Source organism: Corvus moneduloides, chromosome 7, assembly GCF_009650955.1.
Source record: "Corvus moneduloides isolate bCorMon1 chromosome 7, bCorMon1.pri, whole genome shotgun sequence".
Lineage (NCBI taxonomy): Eukaryota > Metazoa > Chordata > Aves > Passeriformes > Corvidae > Corvus > Corvus moneduloides.
Window position 1 is genome coordinate 24,863,780 of NC_045482.1, and position 18,138 is coordinate 24,881,917.

Sequence of the window (18,138 nt, forward strand, 5' to 3'; positions counted from 1 at the left end):
CCTTTTAGAAGGAAAAGAAATAGAAGATTGCGGTGAGTTCTGGGGCCAGTTGGGTGGAGGGAGCCTGTGTGCCAGCAGCTCCACCAGGGAGGTATGTTTATGGCCCAGTTTCAGCAAGAACTGCAAGGGCAATGACAACACAAGCCACCAAGAGCCTGGCCATTTGGACTAAAGTCTTCCACACCCACTGAACCTGAGATTCCGCTGGCTCCCACAGTTGCTACTCAGGAGGTTCATCGAGCCCAGAGGGATCACTGTGCTCCTCCAGGCTCTCTCCCAAACACCACCAGCTGCTTATGCCAACTGAAATGTCAGCATTTTGCAAAACCCATGTGTTACAGTGTGGGAGCCCAGACTGCCCGGCTTCATCTCTCAGGCAAAGGAAGAGTTTGGGGTGACTTTTCACACATCATGGGTCACTGGTGTCATGTTCTTTGGCATTGCTTTTGAGAGTGTGGACATGCATTCAGTTTTCTTCCTTTAAGGATGCTCAAGTGGTGAACTTCTTTAGCTGCTGGTCTCCTTAAATATCTTTGCAAACTTATTTTGAGGTTCCTTTGTTCTCCCAAGTGAAATGCCAATATTTCAAAGTTACCAGAAAAAAACCCCTTAGATTTTACTTTTTTTTTTTTTTTTTTTTGGTCAAATGGTTTGGCAGACAAACCAAAAGAATCAGTCCCAAGCAGGAACCAACATGTGGATTCCATCATACTCCAAACCCAGAGTGTGTCACCTCCACAGCTCCCAGACATGCTTGCGCAGAGCTCTGCCCTGACCCTCCCACCCTGGCAGCAGGGCTCCTGACGGCTCCTCTCACTGGATCAATGAATGGCAGGTTTCAGCAGGTCTTCAATGAGCCAGACAGGTCACAATAATCCTGCTAGCACCCTGCTGAAAATATGCAAAGCAAATGTTGAGACCAAGCATGGGAAGAGAAGATGAGGCTGGCAGAAATGCAGTAAGAACACAAAAGGAAGAAAGAAAGCACAGCACCTTATAGCAGGAAAATAATAAACTTGTTGACAAGAAAAAAAAAATGCAATGGGAAAAAAGTCCAGGGCTCTAGAGAAAAAAAAAAGCAGCAAGGAAGAAGGCTGTCGTGAATGCACATGGTCAGCATGGGTATAATGATGCATATTTTCTTCTTGGCACTAAGGAGATCCCAGAGGGCCCACAAAAGCCTCTTGCAAATCAAAGGACCAAGCTCTTGACTTTTCCCAGGTGGAGCAGCTGCTGAGTCATTCCTTACCCATCACACTCTCATCCCACAAAAATCCAGATTTCTGCTATTGCAAAGAGTATTAAAAGAAATTTTTAAAAATTCCAGGGAATTTTGCATTGGAGCCTTTTCAGTGTTTTCCTCACCCTGCCATCTTCAAACTAGGCAACATGTGGCAGCGTCATTTTTTCTGTAGTACTCCTCTCTGGAGCAACTAGCAAGCTGTTCAGTCTAAGAAACTTACTCTCCTAAGGTACAGTCCCGTTACTGAGTCTTCCAGGACCCAAGGATAAGCACGCCCAAGAACAACACACTCAGCTGTACCTGCCTCAGTTTCCTTGACTTCCAGGTGGAGCTTTTACTGTGCAGCAGAGGCCAAACAGCCAGTCTGTGCCTGGGGGCTGCGGAGCCACAGTCAGGGAGGAATGAGATTAATTACATGAATAACAAAAAGCCGGATGCCAGCCACCAGCCCCCACCCCACACAGCTCAGCGGGATGCAGAAGGGAAGCAAGCAGCTCAAAACCCAGAAGAGCTCGCAAATGAGGCCAGTCTTATTCTATTCCAGCTACAGACCTGCATCTTGGCCTTCACAAGGGCCAAGAAAAGCCGTGCACATTTTCTTTAGAAAGGAGCACAACAGTGAAAAGCCCCCAGTAGGAGAGTTTTCCTTTCAGTCTGACCTGGACCGTCCTGTGCATCCGCCATGAGGGCACGGCCACCGGGAGCCAGCTCGCCTGCTCGGGCAGGAGAAAAGGGAAGTTAATTTTCGCAGCCAAAAGAAAATAGGGAGTTCTTTTCAGATGGCAGGAATGTAACCGTGACATTTAGTCACTTGCTATTTCTGCTTCCCGGCTATGTCTCTCCACAGGAAAGCCCCTGGACAGAAGCACCCTCCAGGCAGCATTGCAACATATGTGTGCTCTAACTCTGGTGTTTAATCCCACTCCTGCGGTCCCCGCTTCAGGTCCTTGGGAAACGGGCGGTTTGGGGGAGATTCAGTCTCGCTCGCTCTGTGCCTGGGCTGCCTTAAACAGATGCACGTGTCTGTCTGGGAAGAGGGCAAACCTGCAACCCTGGCCCAAGGCCACTCAGGGTCTGACCCAGCTGAGAACAGCAGGGCCCCACTCTCTCCAGGACATGTCAGCCAGGACAGGATGGCAGCACTGCCCTGCATCGGCCCCTGTGCTGGGTTCAGAGCAGAGGGGAACCAACACCACCTCTCCAGCTCTGAAATGCAGTCGCTGATCACTGTCACTGTGGGGAAATCACATTTGCTTCAGGTTGAGCTGCAGTGATGGGTGACCCTACCCGACAGCTTTCAAGCATCTCCAGCCTAACTCCACCACGGGAGCAGTGTCTGATCTGCGCTGTCCTAGTCCCTGCCAGGCTGTGGCTACTTGTCCTCCAGGCACCGTGCATGCTTCCACAGCTGGAGCAAGGAGAGCAGCCCAGCCGGGGTTACTCCAGTACAGGGCAGGCTGCACACCCTGCAGAAGCCCCAGGTACTGGTGTCAGGCAGTCAGCCCAGCTCAGGTCACGCCGCTGACACCGCTCAGCCTGCGATTTCAGGGACTTCCAAAGCTCAGCCCAGTGTGCTGGCTGCTCACACAGATACCTTTGTCGCTGTCTGACTGCGCTAACTGCAGTCTTGCATTGCAGGCTCCTTCTGCCACACAACCTGAAGTCCCATCCATCCACAGCTATTTCTTGGGCAAAATTTTGGTAACTTCCCTCGTCTGATAGTCCATCAATTCAGCAGCAGAGCTGCAAAATCTTAATGCAGACTGTGCAAAGGTTGTCAGGATGTGGTTTGTATGGCAGTGGGCAGCCCACAGTGGGGTGTAAACATTCCCGCAGGAGCATGCACACATTCTCAACTGAGCTTGATGTCAGTCTGAAACATGATGATCATAGAAGACAAGCAAGATGCATAACTTAACTGCCAAAAATGCCATTTCATCACAGGATGTCATGGAGGGGATGTGCATTCAGTTGACTATCCACACAGAGGCAGGGAAAAGCAAAAGAGAAGAACTGGAAAAAAATGCACAGCAAAACACAGACTCAGTTAAATATTTATGGGGGCCACTGCATTTCAATTACAAGCAGTTTTTTAGGTCAGCTGAGACGTTTTAGTTCTGCTAGGGCAGATCAGCTCCAGGGGACAGGATACTGCTGACAACGACAAGCCGGAGGCTCAACCCTCCTAGCACACCCTGTAACTAAGGATAAAAACAGATCTGGGCATGGCTGTGCTTCCACTGGGCACAGCCCAAGTGATGGGACCTCCCTTCTCACCACAGCTGAAGCCTCAAGACACAGCACTGATGTACACAGACATCACTGTGGGTTTCTTTGCCTCTCGCAGAACTTGAAGCCCCACTGCTGGAAGTCAGGAGGGCAGCTGACCTAATAAAGAAGGTACCTCTGGGTACCTGAAATCGTGGGCTGAGCAGTATCAGCAGCATGACGGGTTTCCATAGCACTGTTCCCACCTCACAAGGGTCACTCCATACTCAAAAGTTCCCAATTTGTGTGCCACTGGCTATCACCTAAGGCAGGATTATGAATGTGACAGACATTTGGCCAGGTTCACCTACTGCCCTATCAGATCTGCACTGCCCAAGCACTTTCAGTGTGGTCTGAATTTGCAAATGTCAGTTTCAGCACGTGCAGGACCAGCCTAATGGCCAGGAGTAAGGTAACACATCTGTGAAACCAGCCTGATAAAAAGAATAAAGAGAAAAATGGAGGAAAGCAGTGACTGAAATCCACAACAAAAATTATTAGAATAACAGAAGCTCTCCAACCATCTGAGATTAAAGAATCTATATCTGCATTTGCATTTTTTACTCTTCGTACAGGGCACATTTCGTTAATGCTGGAAATTCTGCATTTCAGTCCTTGTTAGCTCATTTGACCATCATCCAGGATGAGGGTCACAATTCTCACAGAAGCTGAGCAGCACTCTGTGCTGTGGGACTTGCAGGAACTTTACCACCTCACTGGTCAGATTTCTCATGTTGAACTCAGTTCATCCAAAGAAACATGTCAAGCCTGGGTCACAAAGATGGGGCTGAGCAGAAAGGCGGGGTCAGATTCAAATGAGAACCCCTGTCCAACCACAAGTATCTGAAGCAATGTTCATAAAGCAAACACTGGAATGACCAGCAAGCAGTACACGTGCCCTTACCAGAAGGCCAAATCTCAAGACAACATCAGCACTTCTAAAAAGGGATTAAAATAAAAACACACTGAGTCCACAGACAACATTTGTTTAAAAGCCATGTGAGAGGTGGTAAGTTTCTGCAGGCTGACGCCCCACAAAGGTAAGCAAGGGAAAGTTACCAGCTCTGGGCTCCCAAAATATTTACTCAGTCTAACATTACTCTACACTCAATCAAACATTTCCAAAGTCCCATGCTACCATAACTCAAGTGCAGAGCACCCTTTTCCTGGGGTATTTCCAAGCACTTCACTGCCATAAAAGCAAACAGTGTCCTTGCAAGGTGGGAAAGCCCATTCTAATGGGGAGAGGAGGCTGAAGGTGTGCAGCCTTCACTGTACAACATCCAAGGGTCAGATCTGAACAGTACATCAAACTGAAATGGTGGGAGTAATTACAGAGCCTAGATGAACAACCTAAGCTGAGCAGGGAATAAGAGGCTGAGAGAAGACTGCCTTGTGGAGCAGGCTGGGGTGTTTAAGTGGCTGCAATTGATCTAAAACTCGGGTTTAGATGTCATCTGGCCAAAAGTCACAGCTTGGGAAGCACGTCTGGTGGAGGATGTCAGTGTACTCTGTCCGTTTCCTCACAAAGGCTTGGAATACCAGTTCTTATTTTTAGTACTATTTCCATTTCTTCATGTAATGAGTTCAGCGTTTCAGGCAGCCCTGGAGGAGCAGGAAGGACAAGTCCTGTAATAAAACTAATTAATTCATGTGGAATTTCTAGCTATTATTGTGAAAGTGGACAAATTCCTCACTTCTGGAAAGCTGCCCAAGTGGCCATTAATCTGGCTGTGGTCACAAGCAGGATTCCTGTGGCCTCCTGCAACACCCAACTGGCCCCTGGGACAGTGCCTGCAGAAACCAAAGTGGATGTTGTTATTTCCTCACACTGACTCTCACAGCCCAAGTTTTACTAGACTAGATAGTTCCTTCAGAGGGCTCCATGCCAAATTCCTCCCAGTGCCCACAGACCAACCATGCCTCAGTTATGTGCAGAGAGGTCTAGACCTTCTTAGACCTCCAAAGTCAGCCCAAAACAGGCATTTTGGCTTTATTCAAAGCTCTGTAGACCAACTGCTTTCCACCTGCCCAGTCTTGGCCATGCTCTCAGCAACAGGTGCCCTGAAAGGAACAGGGTACCAAGTTTCTCCTAAAGACATCAGAAGTGGTATTCCCACCACCCAGCTGGGTGTGTGAGGAAGTTGAGCTTTACAGGTCCCATCTGCAGGGAGTGGGAAACCAGGCCCCTCCACAGAGAAATTCCAGGCAAGAATCTAATCAACCAAAATCCCTCAATAATGCACAAGAATTAATGGAATCTGAAAGCTCAGGGTGACAGGGTCTGTGGGTCTGGCAAGGAAAAAAAGGAGAGAATACACTGATTTTAGTTACTAAAATCAACAGCAACAAAATGACTCAGTATTCCCACAGGGAGCTGACATGTAAGAAGGCAACATTTTACCATAAGTCTCACTTTTCTCTCCCAGTTCCAGAGTGCTCTTTAAATTCGGTGATGGATTGGTGGGTCAGCCTCTAAATACCACCTGTACTGCTGACCCAGCATCCTGTCCCAGGAATGGCAATATTCCCTAAACACCACTAGAAATCCAGATCTTCTGCTCCAAGTGATCTCTGTAGTGGACTGTCTGTCACAACATGGATTTCTGCCTAAACAAAACCCTGCCCAAACCACCCCTGCACAAGCTGTGGAAGCAGTCCTGTTCACCATAGCCAAAGGAAGAGGCACCCTACCATGGCCAGCCTTTGCTCTAGGTCTACTCTTCCCAGTTTCCATCTTGGCAGATTATTTACTTGTTCATTCACACCACAGTCAGATCAAGATGGTGCAGCAGTGGTTTCCCTGCCATTCTATTTATGAAGTTTGGATGATGTTCAGACAAAAAGAAAGGGCCCTCTACACATAACAGACCATTTCAAATTCATGGCCCTTAGTTAGTAGTGAGTACTGTGCTAGAAGAATGGCTGTTGGAGCCCAGTAGTGCAGAGAAAGAAGGTTCCAGAAAAGGAACATTGTCCTTGATCAGCTGGACTAAGAGGTGCCTTTTCAAAGCCTGGGATGGAGCCTGGAACAGTTCTTCCACCTTCAGAAAGCAGTGTTAAGACTTGTTACAGTGTCATCACTCAGCATTTTCCTCACGCTGGTTCAGCTGCAAAGCTAGAAGAGCAAAGCAGCTACTGAGGGAAGGGTGGATTGCAGCACTCCTGAGAGGTGTCCCCAAGTAGCAAGATACAATTCACCAATACAACTGGAATTTGTCTTTAGCACAGGCACTGCAGAGTGAGCAAGGACGATAAGGAGGAACTAAAAACAGCCACGGAAAGTCCCAGGGCTGTTGGGTCAGCTCCACCATGAACAGAAACACCATGGTGGCTCCAACCTTCACACCAAACCCTCCCAGCAGCCAGGTCCCAGAGGACACAAACCAGGCACCCTGGGGAGTCTCTGAGCCAGCCGTCCTGGATTATCCACAGCCTTGGTAGCTACAGTCACAGTCGGGGCTACGAGGAAGAGCCACAGCACCAGCTCCGGGCTCCAACAGTGGGAGGATGGAGCCTCATGCCAGCCACCCATCCTGCTTCTCCTCTTCATGCCACTCCTCTTCACTAAACCTGAGTTTTCCTCCCCATTTCTGCTTGTTTTTGAAGAGCCAAAGGGAGGTGACTCTCTGGATGCAAACGGAGAGGAGCGTTCCACCCAGCTCAGCCCGCAGTCAAATGGCACGCTGAGCACTGCAGACAAAACCTCCTGGGCTCAAACAGAAAATGACCCCATGCAACTTTCCACATACAAAAAAATGTCAGATTCTGTCCAGCTTCACTGGAGCAAAATGCAGGAATTCTTAAATACAGGGTACTCCCTACACTACAAGAGCCTGGTCACACTAAGGACACATACCTAATCTTTGGAGGTACCAAAAAGATCTTAAAGGACACCCTAAACCACAAAAAGACTTTCAGCAACTCACCAGTCACCTCTGACTGAGCAGCAAGTATTCTTGAAGACATGGACATCAGATGCTCACCCTTTTCTAGTTAGAAAACAGCAAGGAGAAAACAAGGGAAGACTTCAATCTCCTCACCAAGCCAAGAGAAATTCATCAGCTTAGTCTAAGTCTTCTACAACTAGCAAGGAGAGCTGAGAACAGACTTCTGGCTGAAGTCTGATCAACAACATCGTACCAGGAAATCTTGCTGTAGGCTGGAGCAAAAATACTGGGCAAAGCTTTATGAATTTTCATGATATTACAGGACTACAGGACTACAGGACTCTCCCACACACATTGTCATGCAGGTGAGGGCAGTGCACTGTGTGTCAATCTTGTAGACATCCTGCATCACCTGGCTACAAGAACAAGCTGCAAGGACGCACAAAAACACCTCTCTAAAATTGCCTCCAGCCAGTAAGGTGTTGAAAATATTATTAATTTCAAGGGCAGTGCATTAGAAATACCCTCATCCCACCTGAGCTGGTTTATCTGCAGAAAACTGTAAGAAAAATCAGGGATTTCAACACAGTCCAATTCCCACCAGTGCTTTGTGTCACTCTCAATTACAGTCCAGAATGAAATACCAAGAAATCGTTCCTTGCAGCCGGCAGAATTAATGGGATCTTTGACTACAGAGAGCACCAGGCAGTGAACTTGTTCCCTTACCAGCCAAGAGGCACAGTGCAGCTTTCTTCAGAATAAAAGCTGTAATGTCAGAGGATAGTTCAAGGCTTATAAAAGTGACCTGATATCTCCCAGTATTTCAGTCCACAAGAAAGGCATGTGATTACTGATCCTTTCCTTTCTTAAACAATTTATTTCCACCCTAAGCTGATGCAGCAAGAGACTTCATCTTCCCACTGGTATCTCACGAAATGATACGTCTGGCAAAACACTGAGCAGAAATCAATCAATAATGCAATTACAAAGAGCTGTCAAATGCTGGGCTGCAGCAAAGCTCCAACAGCTGAGCACTAACCCCTTTCTCCTCAGCCTTTGCCTAGGATAGCCATCATATCACATGTTCTTGTAATTAGTTGTCAACTCAACGTTTAATGAGATCACACTTGGCCAGTTTGTGAATGAAAAACACCTTCCAGCTTGCTGGCAGTGACTGCTGAAAGTAGGCAGAGATGTTTCAGTCAGACTTGGTCTGCTGAAGGTAGTTTGTCTTTTTGGAAATAATAAGACTAGATTTGAAATTTGATAAATTGGTGGAAAACTCATCCTTCCAGAAAAGTGAAGATTTGGTTGGGTAAACTCCTTGTCGTGGTTCTGGGGGTCCAGACAAAGACCAAGATGTGTATGACAGAGCACGAGAATGTGCTCCGGGAAAAAAGTGGCACACGGCTGCCACGACATCAGCTCAGCAGAATAATCTGCACAATATGTTAGGACCACCAGCAAGGATTTTTCTTTCTCTCTCAAGTCCACAGGAGGACCACGCACCATGTTCAGCCTCCCAATCCCACAGCACACTCAGCACCCATGAGGCACCACGTTGTTGCATTGGTGCACACACGTACTACAGCTCCCTCCCCCAGCAAGGCACAGGGCACTCACTAATGCAGGCCTCAGGACAAACCTGCCCCTTTTGGCAGATGCAAACAGTCAGAGAGCACAAGTTGGAAAGCCAAGCACAATGTGTTCAGGACATGCTGCTAAAGGACACCATCACAGGGGCACTGATTCCAGCAGCACCTTCCCAAGGGAGAGCTGGGGTGAAGATGGGTGGAAGCGATAGTGGAAGTGTAAGAAACAGCAATGGATTTGCATCTCTCCAATACAGAAAGGGTCTGCTAAGCAGACAGTTATCACAGTTACATATCTCACCCCAACTCAAGGGAAGAAAGAAGAAAACAGGAATTCTTATGCCTGAAAACTCAGTACACCACCAAGCTTAGCCTTCCTTCTGTAACAGAAATGCTTTACAAAGCATCTTTACATTCTACCTTGGCCTTCCTCTTACTCTGTCTGCTTAGAGCAAAAGATCCTCCCTGAAAGAATCCCAGCAGGAAAGGCAGATGTTACCATGCTCAGGAAGCTAGAATTGTCCAATCCAAACAGAAATGCAAATAATCCACCAGGCAAACTACTGTTTCTCCTAGGTCCTTAGCTCAGAACACATGACCAGGAAAAGCAGGTACAGGAATTCTGCTGGCTGCTGGGATGAAACTCTGCCTTCAAAAATCTAGCTGTGTTTGTGGACAACAGCAACAGCTGCCCATCGGGCAGATATATTAGACCCAGATGATACTGCAGCCAGGTCTAGTACAGAGCCATACACAAAGACACCTCTCACATTCCAGTTTTCACTGTTTTGCCTCCTGAATTGTTTATCTCAGCTCAATTCCTGGATGTGGATAAAACAAACGACATGGACTTTCTCACAGATGGGGCTTCTTGCTGTTCCCTTGACAAATACCATACTCAGTGAGTATAAGCCTGAAATCCAGAGGAAAGGAAACAACTGCAAAGGGCAAGAAGGAAACAGATCATTTGCCAAGGGACAGCATGAAAACACATTTCTGCTTTGGGTCAGAGCCTTGAAATCTTCCCAGGCTTCCCTCTCCCTCCAAACCACCATTTTCACACCACATCACTCCCACCATGGCAAACTCCAGTGGGGCTGTGGCAGGGGATAGCATTATTTTCAAGAAACTGCTTCACAAAGGTGTTATTTATTGTCTTAATACTTAAAAGATGACCAGGTTAGCTCTTGACCAGACACAGCTGTTGCGGAGGAGCGGGAAAACCTGGCCCACCACCTGGCAAAGCCTCATAGGCAATGAGGACAGATGAGCTGTGTGGTTTTCCCATTCACCTATCATTCCTACAGCTGTTACTAATTGCATTTCACTTCTAATAATTTCTTCCAAGGCAAGGAGTGGTGTAGACGTTTGGCTTATCCTTGGCAGAGCTGCTGTAGTGGCTATGGACATATGAACACACTCCTGTGGATTTGGTTCTCATAGCTGGCTTCCCTGGCGTGTAGCAATGCCCAAGCTTGCATAAGCCAGGCTGAATGCCTGGTTGCTGCACTCCTAACTAACCTCCCTCTTGCTCATGTGCTTCCAGCACAGAAAGAGGGGGACACTCACAGCCTGGCTCTCCTCTACTCCTCACCCACGCTTTAGCAACACAGTACTTTCAGGACATCCATGGCTGCATTGGACCCACCAGCTTGACTGACAGGGTCAGAAGTTGTGGGGGCAGAAGGACAGATACACAGTTGCACATGCAGATCATGACGGATGCTTCATTTCCTTATAAAAGCAGGAGAAAGCAGAAGTCTTCCTGGCAATTCCGTAGACATGAAAAATGCATTCATAGCATTACTGGCATGGTTTTCAAGTTGCTGTTAAAATTCCAGTTACATTATGCTACCTCCAACTTCAGAATCTTCTGTGTTTTGGAGTAATACATTAAACTCTCTTTTAGCAGCTGCCTGCCATGGGGAAATGAAGGTTTTGACATCTGACCTGTAAGGAAGGATGTGTGGCATTTGGAGCTACCCAAATAAGGATTTTAGCTGGATGCTAAAACAAGCTGTGTTTTTAACAGTTAACTATTTTGACGCTGTTTTTGTATCATGGGAGTTCAAAGTGGAGACCCTGGTCAGGTGAATAAGGCCACCCCATCCCTTCAAGTTCGAGTTTGCTTGGAGCCACATTCTTTGCACAGCTCTCTCTCCCTTTGGAAAGGTTACTTTGCACTGGCATGGACTAAAAAAACCCACATTTGTTTTAATAAATGAGATCCAAAGCAGGACTCATTAGCTAGCAGTGGGTTCTGAGACATATTCCACTAAATTCGTACAAGTATCCCAACAACAAAATTATACCACAAGCACAATTGAACTGCACTGGTAAAGGGAAAAAAAACTCTCTTAACTGGTCAGCTTTGAACAGTGGCTCAAGAACCATTTTTTTCACAGTGGAACAAACTTTATTCCTAGGATCTTGTCTCCATTAGGGGAAAATATGTTCTTCAGCTATTCTCATAGCTTGGGCAAAACAATCTAGGGCATTTGCTGACTTCATTGAGATCTGCCCTGCTCCACCTCTTAGCTTAAGTTCCCACCTGGCAGCAGCACTTGGCATCCTGCTGGGCACCCTGCTGCACCGTGAGCCAGTTCAGGTCATTGATCTGACAGTTGTTTTCTGGGGCTGGCTTGCTGCAGGACTATCTCCTGAACCAGCCTACTCTGACATAAGGTGAGAGCTGAACCCAGCAGAAGGAAGGGGAAAGGACATGGGAACTGAGAGCCGGATAACACCACACAAGCTCCTGATTCCAGTTCATCATGGCTAAAACAGAAGGCAGGATTTCCACCCTCTGGCTGAGACTGGAGGGGCTGAAAGACCCCAGTGGTACCTAAAATGCCTCTCAAATCACACTGTGTCTACAAGACCCATGTGGCCACCTTAGACCTGTTTCACTAGAAGGTGGCTGTAGGGACTGGGACATTTTCTGCCAGGACACAGACTAACACAATGAAAAGACAGTCCTCATTCTGCTCTCTGTGTCCTGGAGGACCTTGAGCACATCATCTACCCCATCTGCAAAACAGCATGATAGTCTTGCTGAGGTGCTGAGAGAATAAATACACTCAAGACCAGCATGAGCTCTGGGAGCACTGCGCACACAGTAACAACTCTGTCCCCAGGTCAGGCGGTTCCAGTCAGAGGTACAGACATTTGTTACACCATGACCTGAAACAAACTGCAAAGGAATGTGGTCCAAAGGCAGCAAAACTACCTAAAAGGCCCTGATCCCTGGAGATGCTGAGTCTCCACCTCGCTCCCACCACTGGTGGGAGTTGATGCACTCGCCTCCCCAGGGAGGGCAGAAGTTCTCAGACTGATTTCCACAGACTGCTGTTATTTTGTTCCAACATTCCCAACATCTCCAAAATACCCAAAGCCTCTTGTGCAATGAGCAACATCCCCTGATTCTTAGCTACATGGTGGTTTATGTTACTTTCCGCCTACAACCATTTCAGGATTGGCTTTACAGACCTTAGTGGAAGACTAAACAATGCTGGAGCCATAGCAGGAGAATTTGCAGAGTTTTATTCCTTGTTTCATTTGGGCAATCCTTCTGCCTCTCATCAGGGACAAAAAAACTTGCCAACCTCTTAATTTAGGAATAGCACGAGCTCCGCATTCCAGTCCTGAATCAGCCAAAGGAGCCTTTTCAAGCTGGAAAGGGGGAAAAGGATAAATACCTTTAAGCACATTTTAAAAGAAAAAAAAGCACCACAAAACCAACCACACCAAAAAACCCTCAACACCTGCTTTTTGCAGGCAAATACTTGCTCTTGGGGCACTCTTGAAACTGGCTTAACATCAGCATTTGAAAGCAAATTCCAGTCCCTGCTCTTTTGAGTGCCAGAGTGCTTTTCTCTGTCACTGCTTAAAACGAAAAGCAAACTCAGCTCCCTCATCTATGTTTAGCAAGCACAGTGCAGATGGGATCAAAGATGAGAGTCTGAAGAGAAGAGTATCAAGTGAAGCTGGCAGATTCAGGTTTTGTTTTTGTTGTGGGTTTGGTTGTTTTTGTTTGGTTGGGATTTTTTTCCTAATGGCTACAACAACCTGTTAAAAGTTTTGTAATCTGAAGAGCGCAAACCCGTTTCTGAATGTCCAAGCTCCTCTGCCAAGACATGCTCAACTGTGAATATTCCAGCTGCATGTTTCACATCACACTGGTTAAGGATGTGCCAGTATTTTTATTATTCACCCCCTATGGATATTACAGAGCACCACATACATTATAGGGTTCTTAAACTGCGCTATTTATGTCTGTGTGTATTACACACAGAGATACAATCAAATAAATCACATCCATTATAAAGGAATAAAGATAATAAAATCAAGCAAAATACTGAGTGAAGTTAACGTAATTCTGAATTAAAGTGCATAAAAGAAAAAAAAGAACTAACTCAGAAAATCACCTCTCAGCCCATCACTGCAACACCCTCCACCCACCCCAGCTTTTTGTAAAATCATAAGCCTGGAAGTCAGCTCCAAATTCCTTAAATCTAAATGCCCTTGGCTTCTTCTGGAGAGTCTTAAAATTAATTCCCTTGACACTCATGTTCTGTAGTCAAGGAAGATTTCGCATCAACATGTTCTCCAAAGTCCTGGCTCTCCACTCTCACCCTTCACAGCTGGACAAAGGTGCAGGGACAGGAGAGGGGACAGGAGTGGGGACAACAGCAGTCACAGCCTGGCTGTGCGAAGCAGCAGCTTGAAACGTGCAAAGTTCTCCGTGCTGCTGCTTTTTCTTTACTCCTCTCTCTCCATCTCTCCTCCTCGAGCAGAGCAGCGTGCACAGGTACCCGGAGCAGCGTGCACAGGTACCTGGCTGCATTCCCATCCTCATAGAGAGGGAAGCCAAGAGGTACAGCCCGGTTCAGAGCGCTTTTAAACAAAGCCTCAAGAGGGAAGGGAGGGAATTCAAAGTCGTGCTGCTGAACTAGTTATGCAAACAAGGTCAAAGCCCCAGTCATAGCCAGGGGAGCATAACCAGCAAGGCAGCAGAAGTCAAGGGGGGATGATTACAAAGGAGAAAGTGTTGGTTTCTATTTCCAGAGCTGATCTGTCAATTCCCAACATCCCACGGAAAAGGAAAGAGCTGGCAGTTGATCGCAGGGGAGAGGAGGCATTAATAAAACCCAGCACGGCTGCATCGGCAACCCCAAGAGCGCTCCCTCCCACGGCAATCACAGCAACAGGTCAGGAGCCTGTTAACGTCCCTGTCCCCGGGGCTGTGCCCCCGGGAGACGCTCCTCTTGTCCCTGCACCCAGTGCCCGGAGCAGGGGGGCCTGAGGGGGTCAGGACCCCGCACAGGAGCTGGCAGAGGTCACCTCATCTCCAAGGTGGGCTCTGCTGGAAGGGTGGCCATTGGGAACAGGTTCCTCACACAGCAGGGCCCCGGCAGTCCCTCAGCCTCCCCCTTCCCACCAGGCAGCACAAAGTCCTCCCACACCACCTCTCCCCAGATCTTTGGGGTATCCATCACCCTTCAGGGTGGTTTTACTCCTCCACCAAACACAAATCTGAACGTTCACTTCTCTCTGCTCCCCAAAGGACCCTCCCCGCCCCTCAGCTGCATCTCCCCAAAGTTCATCCTTATGTGTTCCCATGGTGGGGCTTTTTTTCCCTAAAAGACCCCAACCTCCAGCTTTCCCCCTGGAGCAGTCCCTGCATTCCCCCCCACATACACACACCTCGTTACATTCCACCGCTGGGGTTCCTGTCCCATGCCAAGAAAACCTCTCTAACCCCCGAAGTAACTGCACCCCCAAAATCCCATTTTGCCCACCTCAGGGATCCGCTCATGCTTTGTCCCCCCTCCAGCGCCCCTCTCATTCCTTCCCTCTTTGTGCTTCCGTGGATTTACTCTCGCTCCTCTCCCGCACGGATTCCCCTTGTCTGCCCTCCCGCGGAGTCCCTCTGCCCCGAGAGGACCCCCTTGAGGTCACCCTTAAGGATTCCTTTGTCCCCTGGACGTTCCGGCACCGCGGCGCTGCCCGGCATACACGTTCCCGAGCGCACGGTGCCCAGCGCCCACCTGTCCCCAGTGGCCGGTGTGCGGGGCACGACGCACTGTCCCCAGTGCCCGGTACGCGGTGAGCGACGCACGATGCACTATCCCCAGTGCCAGAAGCCCGGAGGGCGGTCCCGAGTCCCAGGTCCCCGGCGCGCAGTGCCCGGTCCCCGGCGCGCCGCGCAGGACGCTCGGTGCCCCGTCCCCGGTACGCGGCTCTGGGCGCGCCGTGCCGGACCCGCGGAGGCCGGGGCCGGGCGCTGCTCACCTGCGGGGCGCTCGGCGCTGGCGCCGTACTCGGCCGTGTCGCGGCGGCGGGCGCAGGTGCCCTGTCCCTGCACCAGGGCTTGCAGGGGCAGCTCGGCGCCGGGGTCGGGGTAGCAGCGCAAGCCGGCGGCGCAGCGCGGCGTGTAGACACCGCACGCCTCGGCCTCCAGGCGGGCGCACACCGGGCAGCAGCCGCAGCCCGGCTCCCGCACCAGCTCGGGGCAGGGCGGGCGGGCGGCCGGGGGGCAGGCGGCCAGGCGCTCCGCCGTGCAGGGCGGGCAGCGGAACAGCACCTCGGGCAGCGCCGGCCCCGCCAGCGCCAGCGCCGCCGCCGCCGCCGCCACCAGCAGCCGCGGCCAAGCGGCCCGCGCCGCGCCGCGCCCGACCCCGCCGAGCGCCATGGCGGGACTGACGGGCGGCGGGGCCGGCAGGTGGACGCGCCGCTCGGCCCCCCGGCGGGGCGGCGCGGGGCGGAGAGGAGCGGAACCGGGCGGCGTGGCACGGCACGGCACGGCACGGCGAGGCACAGCACGGCACAGGTCGGCTCGGCTCGGCTCGGCTCGGAGTCGGGCTCAGCGGAGCTGAGCGGGGCCGGGCGCGCCGCGCCGCCGCTGGGTCCTAGAGCCGCCCCCGCTCCCGCCCCCGTTCCCCTGCGGGGGTCGGGGCTGTCCCTCCCGGTGAGGAGCGGGGATCAGACGCGGAGTGGGCTGGGGGCAGCCGCACACGAGGTTGGGGATGACCCAAAGAGGAAATGGGGAGTGTGACCATCACGGGGTGAGGGCCTACTGCAGTGGGAGACAAGGTCTCCCTCCGGGCATGGAGTCTGCCCCGCTGAATATGGCGGGGCCAGACACGGAGGGAATCAAGATCCGCCGCACAGAGACACCTAGAACAGGGAGGGATGGAGATCCCACTCCACCAGGGGGCTGGGGTCGTGCCTGACAGCAACTTCCAGTGCTGGGAGAGGGATAACTGGGTGATTGCCCCAGAAACGAGGGGAGCTGAGGGCATAAGCAAGGGCCCACTCTCACCCCACTGCCCCAAAAGTGCCAGGCCTGGCACGAGCAGCCGCATTTCAGTCCAGGTGCCACCATGGGGATGGGGGCCAAAACCTGGACTCAGGAGCAGTCTCAACACCCAGTTGCTCACCAAGTGTTGGGCCTGGGAGCCACCCTGCCTCCATGGGAACAGGACCCTGCGGTTGGGTGAGACCTCTTGGAGACCCAAGGCTCCATACCCATAGGGATGCCCCATGTCTCCAGCCTGGCTGCCCACAGGGCATTTTACTCCCTGATCAAAGCCGTCTGCAGATGACTCGGCACCTCCCTTGTGGCACTGCCTCACAAGGGTGATGAAAAGTGGGGTACAACCAGAGGCACAGAGACGGAGGGCTCTGAGATTGGGAGTTTTGGTGTGAAATGCCCATTTCAAACCCTATCACACTCCTTTTCCTGCTGCCCGACTGTCACAGACTCCACAGAAGATTTTAAGTACAAAGGGTATTACATAGAGGTGACTTTTTTTTCCATAAAAAAAAAATAATAACAACAAAACAAAGGGAATGCAACTGAGCTAATGAAGCTGGAAAACTCACTTAATATCTTTGTGGGTTGTATGGTTAAAGTCAGGCACTGAGGCAGCCTGAGTTGCCTCAGCCACGAGAAAAATGTCAGCTCTGAAGCATTTAAAATTTGCTGGTGTAATTTTTTATTGTTCTGGTTTTGTTTTTTTTTTTCAAATTAAGAAAAATGCAAAATGCTGCTGTTGACGACTCGCGCAACACAACTTTTGGCACAGGATTACTCCCGGCTCTGGAGTTACACAACAACGTGTGTGTTTGTGTGATTGATGACTGCAGAGTTGGTTGATGGACTGCAGCGTTCTGCATGCTCTGTGAAATCTGTGATACCTCCTGGGACGGAGTATGCAGTCCCATCCCAGTCCCTGGGTCTTCCCAAACAATAACTCAGGTTTTACAACAGTTTAATCAGGCATGGTCCCTTTCTCTGTCTGCCCATCATGCTGCAGATACCTTGCCATAGAGCAGCTATCCATTTGCTTTGATTTTTAAAACACACCATTGCTTGTTTGCACCTTCTTTAAGCTGGACACTGATTTTAACCCCTCCCATTTCACTTTGGAAAGTATCCACTTGGTTTTGGGGTCCCTGTGGCAGCAGCACTCTTTGCTCTGAGTGTAAGGGACTCTGAAAATCCAAGCCAACAAACATCTTCCCCTGAAATTACAAGGAAATAACGGAGAGATTTTTATTCTACTTCATGTTACAAAATCTCTTTTTATATTACAGAACCCAAATTTTAGCCTGGGTGACTTGAGAAAGTCTCTTCAAGAAGACAAAAAAAACCCCAAAACATTAAAAAAGCCTAGCACAGAATTTGCAATTGTTACTCCCACAAATCTTGAAGTGGGAAAATGGGATGCACAACCCTGCATACCAGCAGCCCTTCAAAAGCCTCCCTTTTAAACAGATTTCCCAGCAGATGTTCAATAGAAAATGGAGCAAATTATTTTCACTGCACACTTACAACTTCTCAGGGATAGCGGGAAGGAGGCTCTCGGTACCTTTTTTATGATCTGCTGTTGACTTCACTAATGACTCACATTTGGTTCCAATGAGATATTTTCATATGACTAATGAATCTATATTTGGAGGCATAAGAGGGTTTGGCTAATTATCTGTTGCAGTCAGTTAAATATTCCAAGTATTCAGAGTAGGTTTTCTTCCAGTGGCAAATGTTATGCCCTCACGGTCTGCCTTCTGGTGCTTTAAAAGAGCCCAGAACTTTGACTCGCACCAAGCTGACATCTGGGTTTCTGCATGTGTAAGCACA

General features: G+C 49.6%; 1 protein-coding gene across 2 annotated transcripts in view; it reads right to left on the minus strand.

Annotated features, from left to right (window-relative positions):
- IGFBP2 (insulin like growth factor binding protein 2) overlaps positions 1-15,749 on the minus strand; it is a 63,453-nt gene extending 47,704 nt beyond the window's left edge. Inside the window, exon 1 of one of the 2 annotated variants that reach the window (XM_032113773.1) lies at positions 15,288-15,749. In XM_032113773.1, the coding sequence (XP_031969664.1) occupies positions 15,288-15,687 (400 nt within the window). In that variant the 5' untranslated portion in view covers positions 15,688-15,749. Of the gene's footprint in view, positions 1-1,902; positions 1,943-15,287 lie in introns of those variants that run through there. The other variant, XM_032113774.1, reaches the window with a different exon arrangement.
- Positions 15,750-18,138: the final 2,389 nt, after the last annotated feature.